Raw genomic sequence first — 19,646 nt, 5'->3', positions numbered from 1 at the left:
ACAGGCCGTTACCGGCCACTGGTGCGCGCAGTTTCCGGCACTTCCTGCAGTTGCTGAGAGCTGAGCTACGAGATAGTAGGGTGTTCAATGAAGCTACTGCGTACTGTATATCGTATTATATAGTGTTTTATTGTAATTGTGTATAGTGCTGTAATGTATGTGAAATATTTGTTACGTGAATGTGTATATCTACACAATACTTACATTAAGTGCAGAAAATCGTGCGCTAGGACAAGACAAAAGTTTCGAGCGAAATTTCCAGGGAGACCCATTCCTATCAATTGGACAATAAAACAACTGGCCAAGAGATTCAAATGTGAACAATAGATGTAAAGGTCGTTATCTCCTTACTGAAGTGCGTTTGGTATGAGGATCATAAGCAAAAATCTGTGGCCCCCTTGTAGCCCAGATTTAATGGCATGTGATTTTTATTTGTAGGGAATGTTAAAAAAATGTAGTTTATGGGAACAACCCTCACACACTAGATGAACTTAAAGACAATATAAGAGCTGCAATTGCATCCATCAGTGCTGAAGAACTTGGTAGAGTAACCAAAAACTTCATTAGGAGATGCCGATTATATTTGGCAGCGCATGGGGACCATTTTCAGCATAAAATGTAAAAATGGTGAGTGAAATGCATGATAAATGCATGATAATGATTTTGAGCACCGTATTCTGCCGTACATAAGCACGTGCAGTAGCTGGCAACTGAACCGTCACTAGTGGCCAAGGTCAAGCGAGAAAGTCCTTGCCAAGCATAAATAAAGACCCTGTATAATAATTGATCTAAGCTTGTTTGTTCCAATCCATTACTTATTAAACAGTTGATTTCCTCTTGTCCTCTTATATTGTAATGGACTCACTATGTCCGCCAATTATTGTCGTACTTCCTTCGCACCACCTCATATTAAACACCAGCAGTGATCACCACCTTCCTTCTTCGCCGGCTGATTTATCACCGAACCTCGTGGTCATACGTCAAGTGTCCGCTGATGTCATTGCTATCAGCTTGCCTCACGCCTCGAATGTTCCAGTATCTTCGAATTTGTTGTGTGTTGCGGGTGACATAACCTCCCCTCATGCCCCTCCCCTCTCCGACTTGCTGCCTCATATGGCCTTCACATGGAGACATGTTTCGACTGTTGGGGAGAGAGGCACTGTGAGAAGATCATCTTTATGATGTTGCTGTAAATGTCTTATCTAGTTTTGGACTTTTCCATACCAGCATGCACCATGAGATAGTGTAACTTGAACTTATATTTTTAGATTCTGACTCGAACTGATTCTGAACTCGATCTTGGAATCGACATGGTAGCCAACGGATTCTTAATTCATGTAACTTATTATGCTCTTCCAATCTTGTGGTTTTTGAGAGACCGGGCATAATTATAGTCAGTACTTCAGAACAAAGTACCCAAGAGAACGAAATTAACATTATATAAACAGTATTTCATACTAATTGTAACATACGGACTAGAAATGCTAGTAACTAATAAGAGACAAGATAGTAAGATCCAAGCAGTAGAAATGAAATTTTTAAGAACATTGGTTAAAAAGACAAGAAGAGATAGAATTCAAAATATTAAAATCAGAGAAGAACTTAACATAGAACCGTTAGCACAGAAGATACAGAAAGCAAGACTGAGATGATTTGGACATGTAAAAAGAATGGGAAAGGAACAAGTAGCAAGAAGGGAGTTGGAAAGAGAAGTTAAGGGAAAGAGACCAGTTGGAAGACCAAGAAGAAGGTGGATGGATCAGATTTGGAAGGACATTAGAGAAGCTTGATTGGATGTGGCGGAAGTGATGGAGCAGGAAAAGTGTAAGGACAGAAAGGAATGGAGGAGGCTAGTTAACCACACCCGGGCGACTGGAGTGGGGCATTGATGATGATGATGACGACGATGATGATGATGACTTCAGCACTCTTGTACTTCAAGGCTGTTTGTATAAATTTACTGTGAAGATGGGTTGTTTCGTTAAAGATTGTAGACTGGTCATCCTTTGTATTTGTGGACTCTTGTTCAAATATTAGCCTATGCCATCAAATTGGATTTATCAATTTCATTTGAGAATATTCTGGAGTCTCTATTCCATTTTAACCTAGCAGTGTCCAGATGATATGTAACCAATGCAATGCTGTCATACTTTATCTGCAATTTTTTAAACATTTTCCTATCGTTTGTCATAATTAGAAATGTAACATTCTGTACTATTGCTTGTGTCTCAATACATCTACTTGTTAGACTGATTTTCTTTGATATTCTCAGAAACCCTCTTATCTCCTTGTAATTTCTATCTGTACCATCCACGGTTCTGCTTTAGTTGCCCAGTGTTTGGTGGTTGTTTTGTTATCATGTTTGTATCTTTCCTTTGCCAATGTTTATCTGGCTTTTTTCTAATCTTATACTTCATCTGTTGATGCAAATGTAATGGACTAGTAAAACTTGGAAACAATTCTCTAACCCATGGGTAAATAATGGAAATATCACTGTTATTATTATTATTATTATTATTATTATTATTATTATTATTATTACTTGTGAGGTGTGGCTATGAAGCTGTTTACATCTATTATTATTAGTATTATTTATGTAGTTATGTACATACTTTATTTGGCATAAATCGTGATCATATTATTTGTGAGGTTATGTCATGAAACATCTGCCGTATGTATATTAATATGAGTTTATTTAATGTAAGAACACATAATTATTAGTAAATAATTTTCATTACCTGTATATACAATGTATAAATCCACTGCAATATTGTACAACACACGGTAATAGTCCAGAACAATGTATCTTTGGAACTAGAGTGTTACAGAAAATTCCATTCATTGTAAATAAGTTATTGGAGACTCTCGAAATTATGAGAAAACATGTTGTGTCATATTCTTCTAGAAGCCTGGCCAGGTAATGTATATACAGAGACAGTTCTGAGGGTTGAGTGGAGTTGTTTTAGTGACAGTTACGAGTGCAAGTATGTGAATTTGTTACGTTGGTAGTTGGTTGACAAACAAGTGTTGCAGTCTCCAGTCTTCTTCTGGTTCTTCGTAGCAGTGTTTTGTTCATGATGGCCGTTTATTGGTGCATATGTGTGTAATGTGTAAATAATCTGTAAATAAAACAGTGTACACAATTGACAGCATTTCATGTGTGCGTCTTTGTGATAACAACACTGTGAAGATTGTCCCTACTGATGGAACTCGTCAGACTGTCCTTGTCTTTTTGTGTTTCCTTACTATCTCTCCCTCTTCCCACACTGACATGTCACTGCATGTTTTCTATTATATGTTCCTATCAGTCTTTCTTTATATGTCTGTCATCAGTCAAGGTGTGGTGGCATGTCGTGTATTACTGGAGTTACTGCAGTTCTTTGCCAGCTGTGGCACCTCAACCAAGCTTTTATTGGTTATTCCATTTCCTTTCCTTTCATTTTTCCTAATGAAAGTATATTTTGCATGGCACAATGTCTTTGTGAGATGTGGCTGAAGAATCTCAGATAGGTATGTTATCTATCTACATTTGAAAAACTTCAATTTTGTTTCTATCTCTTTTCTTAAATGGTTTTAAATTTTGTTAGAGATGTGTTTTCCTAGTTTTGAGTCACCACTCTTTGACAAGATGGGTTTTGCGCCATGGGTTGTTTTTTGGTCATTAAAACACTTGTTTTTGCAGATTTTATGATGGTATCTATGAACAGCCAACGAGTCCACAAGACGTCAAAGTTCTTGATTTGTGTTGGACCATGATCTATGCATCATGGCCTCCGCCATATAGAAGCTGGGTCAGATCCCACCTCTCTTCCCCCCCTCTCTCTCTCTCTCTCTCTCTCGTGCAGTAATCTCTGCCAGTTGTCCATGCAGGAAAGTGTAAAATTTGTAAAATTGAGAGCCATTTAAAAGCAACAATCAAGCTCTTCTGCCTCTCCAGAAAGTGAGTCATCAACAGACCCAGGAACAGACACATGAGAAGATCTTTAGTGAAGCAAAAGCTTCAACTGTTCATGGAATCTTTTTTCCTTCCCCTCGATTGTCAGGTGCTCTGTTCACAGTTGTAGAGTTTTTCTGACGTTCCCACCTAATCAATACTACACGGTATATGTTATAAAATTAATTTATTAACATTTAAATTACAATACTAGTTTTGATCCATGGATCATCCTCAGTTGTTTACATTAACAATTAAATAGTACACACAATCATTAAAAACCACTTCTTGAGTTTGTCATAAATTACATCTTAAAATGTAATAACTGTCCATGTTTCTGTTGAATTAAAACCCTCTTCTTGAATTTTATAAATTTGCTGTCTTAAAACCTAGTGAACTATTTGTTTAATTTGTTGCACTGTTGACTGAAAGAGCACAATCACAGTCATTAAAAACAATTTTGTTTGAAATGTTGTTAAATAATACAGTCATATAATCTAATAAAAGCCTTTGCTGGCAGGACCTAGTGTTTACAGTGCACTATGTCTTCTGGTATAGGCTAGAGCAATTTTGTTACTTTCATAGATCTGTCTCTGTGTTATCCTTGGCTTTGACAACATGAAAGTGACTGAGGTATGAGCGATGCTAGTAATGCCAGTCCTTATGCAGCCAGTCCCTGCTATGAATGGTGTGAAAATGTTGCTCATGGGGTCGGTTGCTGTATGCATTTCGATGGGATTGGCAGACTGATATGTAATACCAACTCTGACTCAGTGAGGAAAGCAACGGAAAACTACCTCACTCCTCATTTCCCTAGTACGCCTCTTCAGTGATGCCTAGGCCATCTATGACAGCTGATGGCAGAGCTGTTGAGGATCCCACCAGCGGCATCGCTGACGGACTGAACATACATACTGTACCGGTTACGACCTGTACATGCGTATTTTTGTTGATAGTTAATTGCATTTAATCATCACGCGCAATATTCCGAGCAAGCCCGGTTTGTTTACATTCGGTGGAACAAGCGAGCGAGTTGAGGACAGCTGTGTGTGTGTGATGTAGCTGCAGGGGCAAGATAGATCACCGCCTGACATGCCAAGTGTAACTGGCCTGACCTGGTATGTTCTGGATTCAAGTGTCGCACCTTCACGAACATTCGATTAAGAACATTTTAAAACTCCTCTAATAATTATGGTAGCAACTTGAGCGACATGTCATTTTGAAGGGAATCACATAAACGTCGCAAAGCGTGAATCTCAAATAAATCTGTCGAGGGAATCATGAGATAACCAGTTTCAAGGGATCACGCTCTATGATGACGTAGAAGCCCCCAAACCGAATATAAGGAGGGCTCACTTTAGCCTGATCAGTCAGTCACAGCTGAGTATTCAGCCTGGCTCTACACGCTGCCGTAGTCGTCAGAGGCTATCTTCGAGTAGTTACAGTCTTCATGCGGAACTTAAACCATCACGGCCATATGGGAATTATCAGTTGTGCGCACATGAACTCTAAAATTATTCAAAGTCTTTCTGAACATGGACTTGTAATATCTGTGAGTGTTAAGGAACAAATTTATTCAAAGTCTTTACAGACAGTGAATTATAATTTTTGCCAGTGATGAACTCTAAAATTATTCAAAGTCTTTGTGGACATTGACTTGCAATTTCTACCAGTGATGAACTCTAAAATTATTCAAAGTCTTTATGAACATGGACTTGTCATTTTCGCGAGTGTTAAGGAATGAATTCTTTAAAGTCTTTATGGACAGTGACCTGTAATTTTGCCAATGGTGAGAAACCAATTATTCAAGGTCTTTATGAACTTTGACTTGTAAATTCTGCGAGTGGAAGAACACATTTTCGAAATCTTTGTGGACATCGAGTCTATCAGCCACATTGGACTTCGGTGATGAGTGATTACCTGCAACATCGTCAGAGACCATTGGAGATCATCCAGAACATCGGAAGTTCGAGACTTACTCGTACACAACCAACCTGGGTGTTCCGGCCACATCTTAACGGAGTATTTGGCATCTTCTGGGACGTGTTCCCGCCTGTTCGGCCCGGTGAGCTGGAGACCCGGACCATTAAAAGGACGATGTTGAAGATAACCCCTATCTACAATGAGGTGATGTGCAATTTGATATGCATTTCATGAATAAACTCTTATTCAATCTGATTAAAATTTTTCTTGTAGATAGGACCCTATCTCCTGTACCAAGCCCTAGCTAGTGTCCATCCAGTTTCGCCCTGAGAACTATTTCATGCTTATGTTAAAATTAAAATCTTAAAGTCGGGCTCTTTTACTCGTACAACACATAATCTAATAAACAGAAATGGTTTTTAATGACTGTGATTGTACTCTTTCAATCAACAGTGCAACAAATTAAACTAATAGTTCACTAGGTTTAAAGACAGCAAATTTATAAAATTCAAGAGGAGTGTTTTAATTCAACAGAAACATGGACGATTATTAGATATTAAAACATAATTTATGACAAACTCAAATAGTGGTTTTTTAATGATTGTGTGTACTATTTTAATTGTTAATGTAATCAACTGAGGATGATCCATGGATTGAAACTACCGTGCAATTTAGATGTTCATAAATTAATTTTATAACATAAATAGTATTGATCGGACGAGAAAGTCAGAAAAACTCTGTAATTGAGAGTTGGAAACCATCAATATGGTAAAGTGACACTAATCACACACGAAGTGTTCTGTTCCTCACCACAGAAAAAGAGATTTAAGAACAGTGAGTAAAGTTATGGATCTAATACTTACACCATCCTGTCAAGTTCCTCGTATCCAAGTTCAACAAGGTTTCCTTCAAATCTATCTTCAATTTTGATGATCAGTAAGGGATCTGCTCCATAATTCAGGAGATCATTGCACTGCAAACAGAAATCATATAACACAGTCTATCTCTGAATAAAACAAGAGTCTAATTTATAGTCAGTTTTCATTCACTGGTTAAAACTGAAATATTATTTCAAATTGTTCATAATGTTAACTGTTTTTTATTAAAGCAAACAAATCAGAGAATTATCAGCCTGGTAAAATTTCACATTTTGTAGGAAATATATTTTCCTAGTTTTGAGTCACTAGTACAGCAAGTGTGCAAAGATACAGGTGGTACTAGCTTATCCTTTTGAGAGATGATGTACTAAACCTATGTTTCTTTTATTATATTATTTATTTTTATTTGATGCCATTGTATGTGGCAAAGTTAGGGCTCATGGCCCTCTCTTACACATAACACTTACACTTAACATAACGTGTGAAGAAGGAAGTTATTTGCACACTAATTCCAAGGGTAGCACTGTTCGCGACCGTCGCCAGTGAGGCTAACGCTATATTTATATGATTATATAATTATGTACTGTATATTGTAGTTGAGTGTAATCATAATATGTGATGTTTAGTGTAGTTAAAAGCCAGAATGTCCTATTATGATTGCTTGCATTTTCTTTGGATAAATTAATAGGCAGTTCTCTTTTGCATATGAGCTAATTAAATATAAAGTCAAATTCGGTTGGTGGATTGCATTGTCAATGTCAGAGACTTTAAAGTGTGAGTGTATCTGAAGATTGTCAGCATAAAGATGATAGTTGCAGTCCTTCAAATAAGAAGAAATGTCATTAACATAGATTAAGAATAAAAGAGGTCCAAGAATCGACCCTTGGGAAATGCCAGATAGCTTACACCTTCATTCAGTAGTCATCATGTTTGATGCAACTCACTGTCGTTTATTTTTGAGGTAGCAGCCCAAGAGCTGAATAACATGATAAATTTCCAAGTTTCCAACAGTAAGAAAATTACATTTTCATAATGCAGAATATTTATTCATTTCCATAACAGTGACATGGACAAGATGGTAAACGGGACACTTAATAAGACTGCTCTTAGTTCCTACTTGACAGCAGCTCAAGTCGGTCGTATAGTATAGTGCGAGCAGTATTCCCTGTGTTTGAGTATCGTGTGCGGGCAGGTGCACGGAAGTCCATGTGCCTATCTACCTATACTGGTGGTGTGAAGTCAGTAGAATGGAGGCAAATATCGGGGGCGAGGAAGCGTCTGACCCTTTACAAATTCCAGTCATATGGGAAGAGACCGTATGCATGAAGGAAGATGTGCATTCTAATGTAAACCAAACACCCAACAACGCGTTGCAAACACCTGGTGGCTCATGTGATGTAAATTGTACTACAACTCAAACCTCAGTTGAACAGGAAATATATCCCAGAGCTCATTATGGACCCTATATCGTCTATGTCGAATCTAACACTGCTCAAACATTGGTTGTCTTCATCCAATGACAATGGGATGCATTTTTTATGAACAAACCATTGCAGGAGGTAAATCTGTTGCCCAGAGGGCGCACAATTGCATACAAGTAGAGTTTAATTATGAAGTCACCCCATTTTGAAATCCCTCAATGTTAAAACTTTCATACCTAGCTCAAATGTGTTGTGAGTAGATATCATTCGAGGTGTGGACAAGTCTTTTTCAGACTCTGAAATTCTCAATAACATCCAATCTCCTGTGCTGGTTAAATCAATCCAACGATTAAACCGCAAAGCCACTAATCAAGATCATATTGACTATGTGCCCATGGGCTCTATAAAAGTTGTTTTCTGAGCGCAAAGTTTGCCACAACAAGTTTCCTTGTTTAGAGTATTTTTAGATGTCCAACCATTCATATTCTCACCCCTCATTTGTAAGAAGTATCAACGGTATGGACATACCGATAAAAATTGTCGAGCTATGGCTCCTAGGTGCGGGCACTGTTCATTGCAGCATTTCACAGCGGAGTGCACTGAAAACTTCTACCAATTTGTGGATTGTCATGGCCCCATACAACCGGTTCTGAAGTTTGCCCGGCGCAACAACACCAGACTCTCATAAAGAAAATAATGAATACAGACAATGTCATGTTTCAAGAAGCTAATACTAAACTGAATCCTCCAGAATTTCATCCGGATCTGTATCTCCAACTATTCCCACCACTTGTTCGAGAAACATCTCGTACACCAATGGAAAACCCATGGAAACGTAAATTTACACAGGTTGTAATGCAGAGACCACAGCCTACTCCTCCACCTGGTTATGACCGGGAAGCCTATCTTAATTTACTTTTTTTGCTAGTTGCTTTATGTCGCACTGACACAGATAGGTCTTATGGTGACGATGGGACAGGGAATAAATAAATGGGATGTGCAATCTGGAGGCACGGTTGCGGTAGACACAAACAAGCTTAGAGAGTCCCTTGATTTGCCCATTTCCATCCCCACTTTGGGAGAGAAAGAAATTGACGACTCTCTTTCCACGATCACTGACAATACTACTGAGCTAGCATCTTTAGTTAGTTTTTTTGAAGAAAATGATCCTTCTCCTAATCAAATTAAGCATGTGCAAGCCAGGCTATTTCATTTTTCAAATAGAGTTAACGATCTGTTGTCTCTGAAGTTGAATGACGTTCAGAGGAAGGAAGCTAGTATGGTTCTTGAAAATCTTTCTGAATTGTCCAGTAAGGTTACCCGATTGTTAACTGGGGAAATTCCTCCCAAAACTGATCAACCCGTCACGGTGAATGTAGGTAGCGAGGAAGAGCCTCCTAAGGGAGACGTCAATAGGAAAACCGTTGCAGCTCAAACAACCTCTGCCCCATTGGACAACGAGTCTGAACGCCGAACCTCGTTGAATAATGTACGTTCTGAATTGACATCTTTGCCACTTAAACCTTTACCTACTATGTCACCTGGGTTCAGCAGCTTGCCTCATCCATTAGCAATGTTGCTCAGAGGTATCTCTAAGTTTTCTCTTAACACTACCAGTGAAGTTATTTCTTTCTTAAGGTTTTTAGTTGAATTTCAGGATCATGCCCTTGTTTTTTCTCTTTCTCCATGTCAGATTTTGCAAATCATCTATCCCTATGCAATTGGTATTCTCTCAGACAAAATAGTAAGAGCCATTGCCGAGCAATCATCTATTGAAGACTTCCACGCCCACTTGCTAGCTAACTTCATCCCGGCTCGGGCAAGGTCCTCACTTATTCAGAAGTACTATTATCGTGTACAGCGGTTGGATGAAAACTTGGCAGATTTCATCCAAGATATTAAATTCTATACTAGGGTGTTTGCTCTTCACTTCCCTGAAGATCAGATTGTACAGGCTATTGTGGAAGGCATTTCACCATCCTATAGGTCATATTTGTGTTTCGCGGCGTGCCCGCAAACCTTCTCTGAACTTGAAGCATTGGCCGTCTCATCGGAAGGAGTTAGATACGCCGATTCCTTGCGTGTAGCGAAAGAACCCCCGCCTTCTTTTAGTAATCCTCGGCCTCCACCTCGCCGACCAGTTACACCCCGTAAATGTAATGCTTGCGGGTCGTCTGACCATCTTCGCAATAAATGTCCATTGGTCAAATCTAGTAGGGCAAATAATGGAGCTGGTTCATCACAAGGTTGTTTTAAATGTGGAGCTTTCTCACATATTGCCAAGAATTGCCCAAATTCGAATAGCACCCCCTCCTGCTCAACTTCTGGTGCAAATTCCACCAATGCCAATAATAAAAAATGACTAGTGGCTTCGGCTGAGTCGACTAATCCCTCTTCCTGAGGCTCAGCCCCTGGTAAACAGGTCGTAAATTCAGGGAAAATTCAGTCCTCAAATTCGTCTGTTGAATGCCCCAAAGAATGTCTTAGGATTGCGGCGGATACCCCCGCACCCGTACCTTTTCTCAAAATTGAGTTAAATAATGAGCCTATAACAGCTCTATTAGATTCAGGCAGTGTTTGTTCTATTATTTCGGCTGAATGGTATTCAAAATTGAAATCTGTTTGTAAGCTTCCTGACTATTGTTCGTCTTCGGTCCAATATGTTTCGGCTAATTCATCTCCATTAGAAATTCTAGGTTCTGTAAATGTCAAAATTCGTATTTTTAAATTTACTTGGAAAATTAAATTTTATTTGTGGCCAAGCACTTGTCTTGCCCCATTATATTGGGAGCTGACTTCATTTCTCACACTGCTCTTGTGCTCGATCTTCAGAGTAGGTCGTGCACTTTCAAATTTGCGTCTAATTGTAAAATCCCATTATTGAAATGTAATTCTGCATCATGTTCATCTATTTCGCCTACCCAGGATGAGATGTTGTTAGACCTTAGACATCTACCTGAGGAGCAGGCTGATAGTATTCGTAAGTTGTGTCAGTCGTTTCCAGAGGTGTTCTCTGATACTCTTTGTGTTACTGACCTTATCGAATACAAAATTGAGGTCACGGATTTGATTCCTGTCCGTTTTCCACCATATAGGCTGTCTCCACCTAAAATGAAGGCTCTGAAGGAAATCATTGATCAAATGTTGAAGGATGGTATTATTCGGCCCTCTAAGTCGGCGTATTCTTCACCTATTTTTCTAGTCCCGAAACCCCAAGGGGGCTTCAGGCCTGTCATTGATTATAGGGCTCTCAATCGGAAGGTGGTGTTACAATCTGTGCCCCTTCCTGACCTTCATTCTTGCTTTTCGTGGTTTCGTAAAACAAAATTCTTCACCATCTTGGACCTGAATCAGGCCTACAATCAAATTCCCCTAGCCGAAGAGTCTAAACATCTTACAGCGTTTGCCACGGATTGGAATTTGTATGAATACAACCGCGTGCCTTTCGGGCTCCCCACGGGAGCAGCTGTACTCACTAGACTGCTAGATAGGGTCTTCTCCGACATCAAATTTGAGTACTTGTATCACTATCTGGATGATGTCGTCGTATTTTCGGAGACCTTCGAAGAACATCTAGATTATCTGCGAGAAGTTCTCAATTGCCTTCGCAAGGCTGGGTTAACTGTCAAGTTGTCCAAGGTTGCCTTTGCTAAGCCCTCTATGTCATTCCTAGGGCATATTGTGTCACCTGATGGTGTTGCAGTCGATCATTCTAGAACACAGGCCATCCGTGATTTTAAACCTCCCAAGGACATCAAAGGTATCACCAGGTTCATTGGTATGGTGAATTTCTTCAGGAAGTTTATTCCTAACTTCGCTAATAGAGTGGTGCCCTTAAACCTTCTTCGTAGGAAAGGCATCAAATTTGAGTGGGGTCCTTTTCAACAAGCCGCTTTTGAAGATCTTAAATTAGCTCTCTGTAATGCCCCTGTCCTTGCTATGCCTGATTTCTCGAAGAAATTCATCATCCAAACTGACGCGTCGTCGTCGGTGGTAGCTGCAGTCCTTCTTCAAGAGACTGAACTAGGGAGGCGACCCATCGCCTATGCATCTAGGACTCTATCGGCTCAAGAAGCCAAGTATTCTATCTATGAGCTCGAAGGTTTGGCAGTCTTATTTGTCTTAGAAAAGTTTCGTCTCTATCTGGAACATGTCAAGTTCGACCTGGAGACGGATAATCAAGCCTTAAGCTGGGTCTTAGGTAGGCCGCGTCGTACTGGTCGTATAGCCCGTTGGGCCATCTGTATTTCTGCCTTCCAATTCGATGTCAGGCATATCAGAGGTACCGAAAATGTCGTTGCAGACGGACTCAGCCGTATGTTTTCCAACGACGTCGAGACCCATGAACCAGTCGATAGTTCATCACCTCCCGAGTCCACACTATCTGAGGTTAATGCCATCTTAACAGATGCTCCCATGCTCTTTAGGGATATCGAGAAATATCAACATGAAGATCCGACGCTGACTCCGATTATGGAAACTCTTTCTTCTGGGGAACATGTTGTCCCTTACGTACTGAGGAATGGTGTTTTATGTTGCCCTTCGAGGCATGATAAGATGATGAAAGTTGTCGTTCCAGCTGTTCTTGTACCTATGATCTTCAAGTACTATCATGAGACCCCATTAGGGGGGCACCTAGGCATCCTTAAAACTCGTGAGAAGATTCGTGAAATGTTCATCTGGAAAGGTATGGACGGTGAAATCCGTGAACTAGTAAAGGCTTGTAAATCCTGCTTGCTTAGTAAACCCACCATGTCCACCAAGGTAGGCCTGTTGTCTTCTCATCAAGCGTCGCGCCCTATGGAACGCCTGTATATTGATTATGTAGGACCCTTCCCCCATTCGAAGGGAAATGCTAACAAGTTCATCTTGGTATGTGTAGATGGTTTTACAAGATTTTCTTGGTTATTTCCGACTAAGCTGGCTACCGCTCAGTCCACCATTACTTGTCTAAATTCTATCTTTGCTTCTTTTGGTCCGTGTCAATATATTGTATCTGATAATGCTAAGGCTTTTACATCTAATCTATTTCGTAAATTCTGCTTTGACCTGTCCATCTCTCATGTGACGACTTCTGCTTATTACCCTCAACCATCTCTGGCTGAACGGGTTAATCGTAATCTCAGGTCCACGCTTATTGCCTATCATCATGAAGATCATTCCAGGTGAGACACGTCCCTGCATTGGTTAGCTTTTGCTTTGAACTCGGCGGTTCATGAATCTCATAAGTTTACGCCAGCTTCGCTGATGTTCAAGTTTGTTCCCAACACGCCGCTCTCTAACCTCTGGTCTCTGAGTGACATTCTACCTGAGACAATAGACCCAGATAACATTAAAGATCTTTGGAAAAAGGCTAAAGCCAACCTTAAAGTGTCTCATGAAAAGGTTAGGGAAAGATATGATCGTGGACGGAGACCCACCAATTTGAAGGTAGGCGACCAGGTGATGGTCAAGAATTTTGTTCCCGCGGGCAAGCTTGCCCCCAGATTTCATGGGCCGTGTATCATTCTCGATTTCCTTACTCCCGTTACCTTATTGTTAAGCAATCCAGCCACCGAGAGGATATTTAGGGTTCACCTGTCACAGGTGAAACCGGTGTAATTTCTGTGCTAACTTGCTTCATATAATTTTGAAAGAAATAGGAAGGTTATATTTTTTTTGAGGGGTTTCACCTTTATGGCCTTCTGCCCTTGGAATCTGTTTCCTTTGTGTGTAATTACTTTTTGTAAACCTCCCCCGATCAGTTAAACTGCCATCCTGTCCTTACCATGGCCATTACCACGCTCCCGTCTCCTGCTAACATAACACACAGCGGCTTATATATGCCAGGGATATCTTCCCGACGCTGGCCCCTCAACCTCTCCACAAAGCCTGTGCCCTCAAAAAATGATGATGGTCCAACAAAATTCTGCAGCCGAGCTTTAATGTTTCAGTGCCCCCGCAGCAGCGCGGCGCAGTACCGCTCCTGAGGCAGGGTACGGGCCCGCCCTTCCCCAGTGAGGCCAACCTGTGTATGGTGAGCCGGAGTCCTCCTCCAAGCCAAGGCTGATGTGCGGCGCACAACCTGTAACTGGCCCGCGACCTGCATGTTCGCCGCGGGCGCGGCGTGCTTCAACTCCACTACTCCTCTCATAGTGCGGGCGAGCGGTATCTCAGGGTACTTGAGGGGTCCGAGCGGCCTCCTCTGAAATCAAGCAGCGGCGGCTGGTCTGGCCGTCAAACTTATCAATGTTTAAAGTACATATCCAGCTATATGGACATTCCTGTTCAACATTACTACCTTTGTTTTGGATTTTACTGCAATATCTGGTGGACTTAGAAAATTTTTCCTCAACTTTAAAAAACTAAAAGTTTCCTTCTGAATTTAACTTCTACAAACATAAAGACATTACTTCAACAGTTACTACAAGAATTTTGAAACTGGATCAAACCAAATGTAGACAATTTTTAAAAATGCTTTTGCAATTAATCTCCATACCAACATCATAACTTGGACCTTGTTATCAAACAAATTTCATGTGTCACCCCTGGAGGGACTTTTGGGGGGGGGGAGGTCTGTACCGGGCGGTACACCTCCACGCCGCTAATTCAAACTTTGCACCAGTTGAAACTCCTCTGCTGGAGGAAGTCTGAACTTTATCTACTGTATTAATTTTCAAGTTTCTCAGAAGATGTCACTACTTGGAAATTTTGAAGTTTCTGAACTGGGTCGTTTTCGATGTATTTTTGTTTTGCCTGTAGTAAGAAGTGTGAACATTCTCTTCCAGAGGACACTACTGAAGAACTACAATGGTGCACCCTAGTGCGAAGTGAAAGAACTGTTTTTGGAGAAATTTTTATTTCAAAAGTTTGTTCCTTGTTAAATTTCTTTCTGTTATTGTTTAAGGTGGCTGTATAACCCTTTCTTTCCCCTTGTTTTGAATTTAGCCAATCCCGAATTTCTTTAATTAATTTACGACCAATCCGGTGTATCTTCTCCAAAGGGGATATGTTGCTTAACCCTAGCCAATAAAGTTTTTGTGGGAGGGTGTTCTCATTCCTGAAACGCCTCGAACTTTCCGCGAGAGTATATAAACTGCTGATTTTCGGGTCTCCGCGCCACTTCAGTAACATCTTTCAGTGTGTAAAGTACGTAGCAGGGGGCGGGAAGCGCCTCTTTCTTCGGGCAGCAGTTCATCCACAAGGTAATGGCCTTTTAATAACTTCTTTTCTTGCTAGCTGAGCAGTTTAACTCTCGGGGCAGGTCCGAAGCTGTTTCCATGTAACTTTCCTTTAATAATGTAAAGACACTCGGTGTCAATTCTTTCTGTTTTAACTACATATTGGGATAGAGAGTGCTTAACCCTCTCGAGCTCCCACTCATATTGCATTGAGGTGAACTTATTTTTCTCAACCGGTTCTTCCTTAACGTAATGTAAATTGTTTCCTTCTAAAAGTCACCTCTTTAGTATGGGATTAGCCCTTGCATAAACGGTGTAGTGCCAAGTAGGTTTTAAACAAAATGTATTAGGAGTGCAGATCGCCTCCTCTCAAATTGGTATTTTAGAGGCCATGTAATTAACCTTTTCTCACTTAATAGGCCTCAGTAGGTTGGGTATTTTACCCCTGTGTTTATGTCCTTAGAGGACAGCTTGAAGGTGGAATTTGGTGTGGCCTTTGATAGGCTTGAACGTTGAGAGCGGTTTGCTCTTTTTGAAATTTGGTTCTGCGTGCCTCGAGGAGGCTTTACTGTGTAATTGGGAGCAAGTGCTCCTGGGCATGATTGGGGTCTTCTGCCCCTTTGTTGAATTCTGTATATCGTAAAGTTGGGCTAATTGGTCAAGAATTGTGTGTCTGGCTCTCGGAGCCCAAATCCTGTAACTCTGTAATTGTACATTCTCGAATAGTGGCTTTGCTACTCTTTACCTGCCATTTTTGTTATTTCTTGATTTTGCAAAGAAAATATAACCTTGTTAAATTTTAAATTAACTTTAATTTCGTAGCCTGAGACCTGTTCACCCCCGCACCTTCTTTCACCTCTGCTGTTCCACAGATACCTCGGAACACTAATATCTACAATCTCTTCTTATTGTCACTACATTATCTGTAACATAACACATTCGACAAAATCTTATTCACCCCTATCGAGATATTACCTATTTGTCTCTTAATACAATCTTCTACCAATATCTACAATTTTCTTCTTATAATACATTCTTTTACCAGTATATGTAGATTTCTTCTTATTATATTTACATTATATATAAACTAACACATTTGTCTAAATCTTACTTCCCATTTCTCTGAAACACCGTTCTACCTGCTATTCCCTTAATCTCTTTAAAAATCTAGCTCTAACCATATTTAAATATTTTGATATATTTGTTCCTCTTTACCACTCTCTGCACAGCCATGATGTCATCTTATAACATTTTTCTATCTCTTTCTTATTCAACACTTTCTTTTTAATCTCCTCTAACGCACTACACTGGTTAAATATATGCAGGTCCGACCATCCCTCCTCACATAAAATACATCTATCATTATTTTCTCGACCTACTCATCCCCTGTTTTTCGGAACTCCTATTACCCACCAGTATAAACCTCTTTTACCCCTTCTGCCCTCAAATTTGGTTCTCGGGTTCATTGTTTCCACCCATTTGTTTAATACTGATAAGGAGTCTCTTTCCCTACATTCCATTGTTAAACTCTGTTTTTCTATATCTGCTACTCTCCCTTTTACCCTTTTCCATACCCATTCTTTCTTCTCCCCCCCATCCCGCACACCCTAGATCCCCTAACTCTAAATTTTGTAATTTATTTTTACACTTATTCACCCAGTACCCTTCTTTTTACCATACTTTTCTGGAACCTATACACCTCTTGTATTAAATCCCCTCCCTTTCTTCCAATCTCATCCAATAATTCATCACCCTCTTAGCTATTGTAATTTCTATACATACCAATCTAGCCCCCGCATTTGCAGTACAGTCTGGAACACCCAACATAATCTTACAAAATTTTGCCACCACTTGGTTTAGTTCCTTCCTTACCCTCCTCTAATCCCCAAACTTCTACCCCATATAATATTTTTCCTTTTACCAGTGATTGGAACACCATTCTCTGAATTTTGTACTTTATACCTGGGAATTTATTTACCCCCACTGCTGCTAGTACTCCCCTCCCCTTAAATTTGGCCCTTCTACCCTGATCCTTCCATGATCCATTACTAGTAATTATTACACCTAAATACTCAATTTTTTCCCTGGTCTGATTTCTTCCTGCTCTACCAACCAAATTTATTTTCTTTCCTGTCTTTCCTTTTCCTACATACCATTATCTGCGTCTTCCATACATTTACTCTAAGTGCCCATCTTCTAGTATATTCCACAACCTCTTCTAACCCTCTTTGCAATCCACTTGCTGTTAGTGCCAAGATCAATAGATCGTCTGCAAATAGCAGGCCCGGTATCTCCCGCTTCCCTATCCAAGGACATTGCCATCTCTCTCCTCCATGTCAGTCTAATATATTATTTATAAACGGTAAAAATAATATTGGTGACAGCTTGCAACCTTGTCTCACACACTTCTTTGGCTCAATACACTTACTCAACCCCCCCTCTCCCCCCTGTAATTTAGTCATCACCAGTACTTTCTCATATATTCCTTCTATTGCCATTCTCATTTTCTTCGGTAACCCAATATCCCTTAATCTAGTAAATAGCGCCTCGCATCAAAGGCTTTCTCTAAATCTATTGCTGCTACATATAATCTCATCCCTGCTATCTTCACATACTTCGTAATTAAAGTATCGAAAATCCACACATTAACCACCATGTTTCTCCCTTTGCTAAACCCATTTTGACACTCCAATATCCTTCCATACTGCTCTGCCCAATTTTTAATCCTATTGGCTAGAATTCCTGTACACACTTTTGACAAGAGTTAAGGAGTATTATTCCTCTATAATTATTAGAATCACTTTGACTCCCTTTATTTTTATATATTGGACATAATACCCCCTTTTTTTCCACTCACTAGGAAATTTCACCATTTCCCAGACCCTGTTAAAAAATTTAATCATCACCTTCAACATCAGATCATTTGCCCCAACTTCCTTCCATACCCTGTTTGCAATACCATTCGCCCCACCTGCTGCATTTGTTCTTGCTTTACTTAACACCCTAATTACTTCCTGTCTTGTTATCTCCTCATTTAGTATCTGTACTCCTGCTTCTAATTCTCTTACAATATAATTCTTGCCCATTTCCCCATGCCAGTCTCCCCTCCCACCCAAAAGACCTCTAAAATATCCTACCCACTCATTTTCCCCTATATTTATTCCCTTCCCCATTGGCCTCGTTCTCTTTATGTTATTTATCGCTTCCCAAATCCTCTCAAATCTTTTCTTCTTGCAATATCCGTTTACTCTTTTGGCTTCCGCCTCTTTCCAGCATTTCTTTTTCTTGTTCAGTAAATTCTTGTAATCTCTTCTTAATTCGCAATATTCCTCCCTCTTTTCTTGTTTCCCTTCCTTCTTAAACTCCGCTAGAGCTGTCATTACAACCTCTTGTTTCCTCTTACAGTCTACATCAAACCACCCCATGACACTGTTTTTGTCTCTCTCTTCTCTTATCTTCAATTTCTTTCTCACTTTCCATCCTGCGAGTTCTATTCATTTTTGAACTTTATACATATCATCTCCTTCCAGTGCCCTTATACTATCTCCCCTCTCTTTTAACTCTAATCTCAATTTCTCACTTGTAGTATCATTCCAGATATACTTCCAATCCCTCCTTATACCACACCCTTTTTCCTACCCCTCTCTTCACTTCACCATCCTCATCTCTTAGTTTTATCTTAATGGGCATGTGTTCTGTTGTCCCACCTTCTGCCACCTCAAAGCTTATTATTTTACTTAACGCTGTTTCCGTGCTTACTCCTATATCTACTACACTCCATCCATTTGATGTGATGTATGTCAATTCCCTCTTACTGTCTCCCCTCATCTATCCATTTAAAATACATAATTTTTCTATAGCACATAACTGTAACAACCTTATTCAATAACTATCTATATCTCTGTCTTTACTCCTTCTATACTCTCTCACTTCGGTATCCTCCCTCCCATAATCTGGTACCCTATTACTCACTCTTGTATTCCAATCCACCATTAATATCATTCCATCTTCCACATACAGCCCTTTAATTTTGTTTATTTCTTCAATCAGTTCTTCAAAAAAAATTTTATTCGCATAAACTGAATCCTTAGGATGATTATATAATAGAGCCAGACAAATTGCCTCCTTCATGTCACTTCCCATTTTAATTCTAAACCACACCACCCCCTATAGCTCATTCTGCATTCTCTCTATCCTTCCCGCTATCTCGTTTTTTATAAAAACTGCTATCTCACCAGGGTTTCTTCCCATCTTCCCCATTTTTTTCCTTATCACATTGACTACTCTATACCCGTCCCATTCAATTTCTACCCCTTTCCGTAACCAAGTC

The 19,646-nt window shown here is 40.0% G+C and overlaps 1 protein-coding gene across 1 annotated transcript in view; it reads right to left on the bottom strand.

The window, feature by feature from the left end:
- LOC136879285 (ankyrin repeat and MYND domain-containing protein 1) overlaps positions 1-19,646 on the bottom strand; it is a 299,890-nt gene that overhangs the window by 48,858 nt on the left and 231,386 nt on the right. Inside the window, exon 15 of the mRNA XM_068228945.1 lies at positions 6,721-6,830. Coding sequence (XP_068085046.1) covers positions 6,721-6,830 — 110 coding nt within the window. The remainder of the gene's footprint in view (positions 1-6,720; positions 6,831-19,646) is intronic.

This window comes from Anabrus simplex, chromosome 8, assembly GCF_040414725.1.
Source record: "Anabrus simplex isolate iqAnaSimp1 chromosome 8, ASM4041472v1, whole genome shotgun sequence".
In the NCBI taxonomy this organism is placed as follows: Eukaryota; Metazoa; Arthropoda; class Insecta; order Orthoptera; family Tettigoniidae; genus Anabrus; species Anabrus simplex.
This window is presented reverse-complemented; position numbering and strand designations above follow the sequence as displayed.